Genomic DNA, 9342 nt, shown 5'->3' with positions numbered 1-9342 from the left:
GAATGCTAGACAAAAGTTTTAAGGCAGTAGCTTGGGAAAAATTTGATTAGCAAGTACTGATTCCGATAGATTTTCATCTTTTATCTCTAACATACAGGATTTTTTTCTTCCCTAATGCTTAAATACTTTCATCAACTATTACAAAGAGTGCCTTTTTGCTACCAAAGGAACTTCACGACTGTCAACAAAACTTTAGTAAAGAAATCTTCTTCTTAAAAATCTAGTCTTTGAGAACATTGGGCAGAAAAAACAATACACGTCCATTAAACGGACATAAAGTTTGTTTGAATTACAATCTCTTATGTTTTACTTTAAGGTAAAATAAAACCAAATTTACCTCTCAGAAGTGGATGCAAATTAGTAAGTTTTGGTGCACCCTAAAAATAATTATTAAAACAAATAACAGTTTTCTTAAGAATTGATTCATAATTACATATGAATCATAACGATGTATTTCTCAGTACTGAAAGTGTGTTTGCATTCTCCAATAAAATCTATGCTAAGTTGTATGCCAATATTGAGTACATATCTCAATATTTTAAGATACAGAATTGCTTATTTAGGGTTGCCCAAAGAAGAGTTTTATTCTGTAGTAATGCAATCATGATGGCTGTGTTGCCTTTTGACATCCCATATTAGGTTAAAGGTTCAAAAACATTACAATTCTTCCTTGGTTTTCTTCTCCCCCATTTCCCAGATAAAACAGTGTTCCTTAAGTACTTTTCCATAAATCAGTTCAGAGCTCTTTAAACTTACCTATATTTTTCACTAGTGTCTGGTTTTGAGACACACCCTCGTGGCACTCTAAAATACTAAATTAGAACAAAAATACTTAGCAATGTAGATACCATCCTACTCCCTATCTAGTCCAGTACACCACCATCAAACAGTGCCTCAGGGGAAGGTACAGCAAGACAGAGATGATAATGGACTTCAGAAGAGCTCTTTATCCTGCTCTCTAGAAAAAATTGTGGAGGTTGTTTTTCTTTTTTTTTTTCTCTCAAGAACTCAACTTCACTATCAAACTTTATAACCTGGGTCTTTTAATCCAATCTGATCTCTGTTTCTTACCAAATTCATGCCCCAGTGTCACCTAACTGATCTGTTAGCTGATAATTTTCAAGGTACTCATCTCTAACAGCAACTTGTATCAGGGAAGAAAAAGGAAGTAAATAAGTGAGCAGAGGTGAAGAGTTAAGAATAATTAAAAATATATACACAATTTGAAAATGGTTTTATCATCAGCTTCAGTTTTCTATATTAACACTGTATTTGGGAGCAAACACATTACTTCTGGTTCTCACCTTTCCTCTGTGATTTTTTCGTCCTGCCTTCTCTGATCAATACAGCTACTGAATCTCAGAAGGAAAATTCACATTAAGGGTCTTTGTTTATTTTACGTAAAATATAATGTAAATATACTTAGCGTGTATTTATGGTTAAGATTTTCCACACGAGAAAACAATGAAGAATAGGTCTTTCAAAATAACTTTCACTGCTCTGAAAATAACTCATCTCACAACTACATTTACCAAGAACCACTTTCTACTCACCTCAAACAAAATGAAAAGTGCTGTTCTGAGGGACAGTAATTTGGACCTATTACAAGTCAGTGGTTGCTAATGGCTGCCTTCACATACGCAACAAAACATTTCCTTTTAAAAAGGATATTTCTTACAGGATTCTTGATGGTATGCACTTCATGTTCTTTAGAATAAGTTTTCAGTTTTGAAGAGAGGACCAGAAAACTGCCACTGATCCTCGGAATCATTTCTTTAGCCAATCCATGATTTTTCACTGTTTTAATACTTAAAATATTTTCTGAAAATTTTGTGTTCTTCTCTGGACATCATTCAGAAAAAGAAAAAGCCTGACACAAGTACTACCTTTCTTAAAAGACATTTAAAAATTATAAGTGTAGATTCTAGCTGACTTGTTTGTCAATTCTCAAAAATATCAATTTACATCTTAAGAACAACTGGCATAATTCCAGAAAGGGAATACTCTCCATATCCTTCACTGGTCAGCAAGGAACCAAGTCGCTGATGTTCAAAACTGAGCCTTCCCCACAGGATCACCACAACTGATGCTACAGAAGTAGAAACCATAGTTCAAGATAAGCAGTTCTTTTATGAAGCACAGTGTACATTCAGATTGTTGCAATAGGAAGACTTAGGAAGACTTACATGAGTAACTTGTTGATGTTTATGCAAACACAAGGCCTATTTTGTCGACAACACGTTTATGCCTTTAGGAATACATAAACTTAACATAAGGAAATGCATCCACTATATAAGTACTACATCTGTGCTACTGTTTATTTATAAACAAATAATGCTTAATAAAACAATGCTCTATAATGTGGTTTTCTGGCAGAGCTCTGCATTGACAGACAAGATTCTTAAATTCAATTCCAAGCTTTCAGGCTGTAGATTTTGAAGTGCTTCTGTGAACAGTTTAATCATTCCAACAAGAGCTCCCTGAATTATAGTGGGAAAAATAGAGTCATTCTTAAGATTTCAGTAAGAACTACAGAGAACACTACCATTACATGTATTTCAGGTTTTTGGGCTAGGCTTTTTTTTTCCTTTTTGGGGGGGGGTTATTTTTTGTTTTGGATATGTTGTTTTTTGGTGGTTTGGTTTTGGTTGGTTGGTTGGTTTGTGGGTTTTTTTTTAAATACAAAGGGATGCCTTCCTATCAGTTTATGGAGTTGCAAGCAATGAATTTACAGATTATTTTATCATTTTCTTTAGTCATCAGCACATTACTGTAGGCATTGCACTAAAATGCATCATTTCATCCTTCTGAAGTTTTATGTATCACTGTCTTCTGAGTGTGGGATGATCAAAACTGGTCACAATTACATCTTTTATGCACCCTCTCCATAGTTTCATAAGACAACTGATGATTCAGATGCTCTAGGAAGCTCCAGCTTTAATGCTGCAACAGGTTTCTTCCAACTTATCTGTGATATACCCTGAAAAAGCACATTATTTGATAATATCGCAGTCAATATTCACCCATCACTTGTGTTAAAATGTCCATATCACATATCTGGCTGACAGGTGACAAAAATGCCAATTAATGCTTGTTACTTTTGCTATGTTTGCATCTGAACGCCACCCTAAAAAAATATTACAAGAAGTGAAGATTACTTAAGCAGAAATAAAAGACAAAACTAACACTTTTTGCTACCAGAGTCAAAGAAGCACCTCCATGCAACAAAACTTGCTGTTAGCAGTTTCATCCTCACACCCTTGGCTAGGCAAAGTGAGCTAACAAATGTTAAAGATATATTAACTTCAGATGGCAACAAAGAACCAACCCCTAAATATATCCTTTTACACTTCTTAATAATTTATTCACATATTTATTTAAAACTGTATATGGTCACATACCCCACAAGATAGTTGGAAGGTACCTTATTTTGTTAGGCAAACATCATTTACTTTTCCCTCTCTCCCACATCTACATGTTTATGATGACTTTTTACAAATATCTTATCACAATCCTAGTATCAAAACACTGCAACCCCAAAATGAGAAAACCTATCAAAATAACCCCATCAGCCCATATAAACACACCCCAATCCAATAAATCAGCACATTACCAGGCATTACTGTGTTGTTATTTAAGTAGCAAAAACCAACCATGCCCTTCCTTGTCAAAGGTTCACCATTCCTATACCCACTGCTGATATACCAGCTACTAAAAGATCCCAACCCAATTCCTCCTGGGGCTCAATTCTGTTCGAAAATCCATGGATTAGCAATGTCCAATCTACTACAGGATGCAGTTCTGAAGCAAAGTTATATCCATATTATCTTCAGTCCACAACATAATCAGCAGGCCAAGAAAAGCCACCATCCAAAATACAAAGTAGACCAAAAAAAAGGATAGTTTATATAGGGTGATCAAAAAGTTAACATGAACGTACAAAAGAATTGTAAATACACGTGATCTGATCAATCTAATTCTTTGTAGTCGTAAAAGTTTTTTGAAGAAAAAATTGATTTCACAAAGTAGAAAATGTGAATGCTTTCTTCTGAATTATGATGTGTGTTCAAACCCCAAAATTTTAGATGACTTTATAATAGCACAACAGCAGAATTTATCCTACAGGAGACTTCCTAACTGACATTTCAAGAAATCTTGAGTCCTTGTACCTTTTTATTAAAAAAAACCAAAACACCCCCCAACCGCTTCTTTAGCATAACTTTAGCAAACATACGAGAAGTATCAGCACTCGTTTAAAAGAAACCGCCAAAAACACAAACCCTGAGCCTTGAATCTTGTTAACGACATTACAGTTATATTCCACAACAGTAGCAAGAAGAGGAAAATTACTATGAATTAACAACAACAATTCCTATATTTAATGTTATTTAAAAATCAAAGTGTTACCTAAGGCAATTACCTTGCAGCCTTTTAATATCTACAGGGAAAAGCCTAAGGGAAAATAATTGACTTTGCTAATTTTACCCTTGGCAATTATAAAATAGCTCTGCATTTCATTACGACTACAGAATTTCACATCTAACTGTCAGCCCCGAGAGAAGCACAGAGATAAATGCATCATACACAAGCTTAGACGAGAGTTTAACAGCACAATAAAATTACCTTGGTAGCAGTGGTTTCAGTTAATGTTAAAAACCCCTTTAGTTTAAATTCCGCTCTATACAACAGCTATGCACGTCTATAGAGGTTATAGCCTAGCATGGTCAGTACCATGTACAATACAACGCTGCTCATTTCATTAGCCAATTTGCTGAGCTACCAAATAAATGCCAGCAAAAGCGCGGTACTGTGATTTTTACTTTGTACATCAAAGAAAACAAAACATTATGAAGGAAAAAAGTCACAGTTATTTCACACTGCTGAAAAACAGATGCCAGATTTGAAAATTCATCATTTACAAAAGAATAAATACAGTATGTTTAAATCATTGCACCTGTCAAGAGATTTCTATAGCTTGTACTTCAATTTTTCTAACTTCGCTAGTAGGGTTAGACGTATGAAAAAGAATAATTTACTAAGTCAATCAGTTTCCATAATGGCATCCCACTTATCGTATGTAGAAGCTATGAAAGTATTTAGATGTCAGAAAAATGAAAAAAAGTGCTAAAATGTTTTGGCAGAATTTTCCGACATGCAGTATAATGATTGCTTAAAAAAAAAAAAAAAAAAGTATTTCTTTGCACTTGTGCTTCATTTTACTGTAGACTTGTTTCCTGGGAAGCCTTCAGGGATTATACATTGCTGCTGCAATACTTAATGATGTACTAAATGCAAAGTAATAGGTGCTACATTTTATAAAAGTTTCCTCTTATGCTGAAACAAAAAATTGATGTAGGGTTAAATCCTTTGGTCTGTCTTGAGAATCTTACTAAGTACTAAAAAAAGAACGGATACAAATCAACAATTAGTAAAATCAATTATACCCCATTTTGGTTATGGTATGACTAAAATTTTGCACCATTTAAAACTTTTTTAATACTTGCTACCAGTTATCACCATAATGGCTTAACCCACTATTCCAGCAGATTGGCATCTAATTTTCTGTCTCTTCTCCTGAATCTCAGCTCTGTGTTACAAAATGACACCACTTTTGAGAGAAACTGTCACGCTTATGATCAAAGCAGTACAGAAATACTCAACTACCATCATGAGGAGCTTTAGCATGAGAATCTAAAAACAATAAACTCCTTAAGCTCAGGATTAAAACTATGTTGATTATTGACAATTGCATGCATGACAAACATTTATTTTACATTACGATATGGCAGCAATCTTCAGACATACAAAAAGTACCCCTGCAAAGAAGAATCGTTCTCTGTTTCCACTGGAATGGCACACTAAGCTCTTCAGCCACACACGTAGTTAGGTGTTACACTAGACTGGCACAAGGATGCCCAGGAATCTCTCTCCACCATGAGAGGTTTTAAGAACAAGCTAGACAACACGTGTCAAGAATGATTTGGTGTAGCTGATCCTGTCTGAGGAAAAGAAGAACTGACTACAGAGATGATCTCTTAAGGTCTCTATCAGTCTCATTGTCTAAGATCATACATACATACAATTCATTTGTCATGAAAAACATTTCCCTGTAAAGTTTCAAACAGTTTGGCTGAGCAGCTGGATTACAGCTGCCCTTTAGAAGCCAGTACATCCACGTTAATAGGGCAATCCAATACTCAGGGGAGACCAAATGCCTAACAAAACAATTTCATTACGAGTAAAAAGTCACCTGAGCACTGTGTAGACAAAGAAATGAACCCTTTTCCCCCAAGAATTCCCTAAGACAGACAAACTTTTCACAAAGCACAAGGTAAAACAAAATAACAAACCAAACGCCTTCAGCTGGCAGTCTGCCAGAGGTATTGTACTCCGACATGTCATGAGGATGCCACTGCATATACGTTAAAGTCACCAAATTAACCACTCATCCATTACTACCTATGGCTACACTGCTTCAGAATGTATACTAAAGGCCTCACCACAGTAATTCTATAGGACAGCGGTAAACATGTTCGCAACAGCAGCAGCCTGTCAATCCAGCTACAGCTAGAACGTAAGGATGCCTATTTTTAAAGGGTGCTCCACACATACATACATATCATAACTGCTGATTTTTTAAAGGACCTCTCTTTCGGAAAACTCACTTATAGTTATTTGCTCTGGCAGTAGAAGAATTTTTTTCTTTTTACCTTGGTATTCTGCAACTGTGCAAGGCTTGTGCAAGCATTTGCTAGAAGAAAATCTCCACTCAAAATAGCCATTTTATTTCCAAACTGCATATCCTTCAGCGGGCCGTTGCATGACTTGAGCTCACCAATATTTACTATGCCACGATGCACCAGAAAGGCAGTGTGGATCAGTTCCGTAATCTCGGCCAGACTTCGTTGACTGAAAGCAAAGAAAAAGTACAATTACTTTTGATGCCATGATTAAAGATATAGATTCTTAAGGAAAAAAAAACCCACAGGTCACGCTGTGAAGTAAACAGATACTTTATTATTTATAATGTAGCTCGTCTATTTACTTCTAGAAGCCACAACCGGGAAGTGTTAAGCAGAGAGAAGTATCTCATCAGGCCCTTAAGTATTTCCAGGTAAGCTGCAGGTACCACAGGTTCCATTTGGAGGAACGCTGTTCTTTGTTTGAATTCTTTCGGAAAAAAAAATAAAAAATCTAAGTAATCAATATAGTCCTCATGGTGCTTTCTTTTTTTGTTTTGTCTTCTAGAAGCTTGAGGGACACTGACATGAAGAAAATGCCAAGCAGAAAGTACTGATGGGAAGGAACAAAGGACGTATCAGCAGGGGAGTCGCGAGCAAGCCAATCTGAACACCGTAAGAATGCTGCAGTCAATGACTGCTCAAATTAGAGTTAAATTAATAACAGGATACCTTGCAGTTCAATAATACCAAGGGGGAAGGGCGTAGGGGGGAGAGGAAAAACAGCTGAACATTTTAAAACTCTGTACTAACGATATGTCACTGGTTGTTTTAGTCAGAAGAAGCAAAGGTGATTGTCCAGCAAAGAGGCAGACCCAATTTTATTTGGATAGGTTTACAAATCACTTCTTATTCCAACACACAGTGTGCTACATTCTGAATTTAGGGGTTTCAAATCCCTGTGAGAGGCTTGCCACAGAGGTTATCCCACAGAGGCTTGCCCTCCATTTATTTTCATTTTTTGGAAAAGGCATGAAAAAAAGTCATTAGCACAGCCCGCTCCTCCTCTCCTCCCGCAATTCAACCCTGTAGCCCCCGATAGTTAGTGACTGTCACTCCAAGGAGCCCAGAGATGTCACCTTAGCTCAGAACTACAACAGGGCGATGAACAGACATAATAACTGAGCAGAGACAAGGGGAGGGGGGAACGGAGCAATGCACTGGAGCATTCTCTTAACGCTGCAAGCCCAGATACACACAGGCTCCCCTCTTAGAAAATCTTCAGCACATTCACATCTTTTCTGACTCAAGCAGTTCCCTTTATGTCATGGAGACTTCCTTCACGTATGAGCAAAAACGTGATGCATGCCCTCAGCTAGACAGATGAGTAAAAGGCCTTAAAGTTCAAATTAAATTGCAACCTAGTACAAAGGCACGTTATGACCCCTGTGCCTATTCAAAAGTGGCCAAGCACTGATTCACTGAGTAACCAACTGCTCCATGCCTTCACATATGCATATACCGGCTGATACATGCTCAGGTTAGATTATGCCCCAGTACCGGCACAGTACCAAGCACGTTAATACTGTTTCCTCTGGACAGTGCAGATGTGTTGCAACCGTCCCAAACGATATTAATCTAAAGTAACCTTCTGCCCCAAATATATCTGACCTGCGGAGAGCCCCAGCAGCAACTGTTTCAGGCCAGTGATCCGTGCCAATTAGCAAGAGAGAAGAGCTAGTAGAACAGCCCAGGCGGGCATGCAAAAGATAGACGAGCTGGGGGGAGAGGATAAACAGAGGTTCCCAACGTATTTTGTCACACACACAAAAACTAAGCTGTTTTAAAAGCTGCCTTTATAATTCACAGTTTTTGCTCCATGCAGAGAAGAACAACCTGAAAACAAAACAGCTAGCCATTCTCCATGTAGACAACGAAATTGAAGGTTGATGCTGTTTTTCAAAGAGGCGAGGGAGAAACTCACACAACCTACAGCCGCAGTATTGTAATCACGCTTGGCTCGGCTCTAACAAAGGGTTAATAAAATTTCAAGCTCGGAGAAAAAGACTAACAAGACATCCCGATGCTCCTGCTGTCATTGTCAGGGCAGCCCTTGGAGGAAATGTCCATATCAATTCGGTTTATCAGATGGACAGCTGATCAACATTAAACAGACTTGCTCTGGGCAGATTGAGCCGAGCTACCTGTTATGAATAGCAATGAGAGCCCTCTGCTCCCTGCTGCCGAGCTCTGCCATTTCCGACTGCCGCAGATCCCAGGACATATGGGGATCCCTCGTGACGAGCACATAAAGCTGCAGCTAACTCAAGCGACGGCTCATTTCCCCCAGCTGAAAGCAGGCATTAATATCCTGAGGAGATCAGGCCCGCCTCTGTGACCCCCAACTATTGAAGCAAAACAACGACTGTCCTATTTCTTCATTTAATAAGCTTTTAATGAAGGAAATCAAAATCCCCTCTTTGACTTCAGCGTCGCTCTTCATGAAAAGGTTACACAAATACATCAGTGTCATGCTTTCCAAATGCTGGGGATCTGGATGTTTTAATTTCTTTTTCTGTAATCCGTTTGTTCTCCAAACGGTATTCATATTATTTGTGCTAACGAGAACCATATTAGGCAGATAATCTGCATCCAGTTCTGA

General features: G+C 37.6%; 1 protein-coding gene across 1 annotated transcript in view; it reads right to left on the bottom strand.

Annotated features, from left to right (window-relative positions):
* Positions 1-9342, bottom strand: part of PDSS2 (prenyl (decaprenyl) diphosphate synthase, subunit 2) — a 130434-nt gene that overhangs the window by 39397 nt on the left and 81695 nt on the right. The window contains exon 4 of the mRNA XM_009327934.1: positions 6711-6909. Within this exon, the coding sequence (XP_009326209.1) occupies positions 6711-6909 (199 nt within the window). The remainder of the gene's footprint in view (positions 1-6710; positions 6910-9342) is intronic.

The sequence above is a fragment of the Pygoscelis adeliae genome, unplaced genomic scaffold (genome assembly GCF_000699105.1).
Source record: "Pygoscelis adeliae isolate BGI_AS28 unplaced genomic scaffold, ASM69910v1 Scaffold76, whole genome shotgun sequence".
In the NCBI taxonomy this organism is placed as follows: Eukaryota; Metazoa; Chordata; class Aves; order Sphenisciformes; family Spheniscidae; genus Pygoscelis; species Pygoscelis adeliae.
This window is presented reverse-complemented; position numbering and strand designations above follow the sequence as displayed.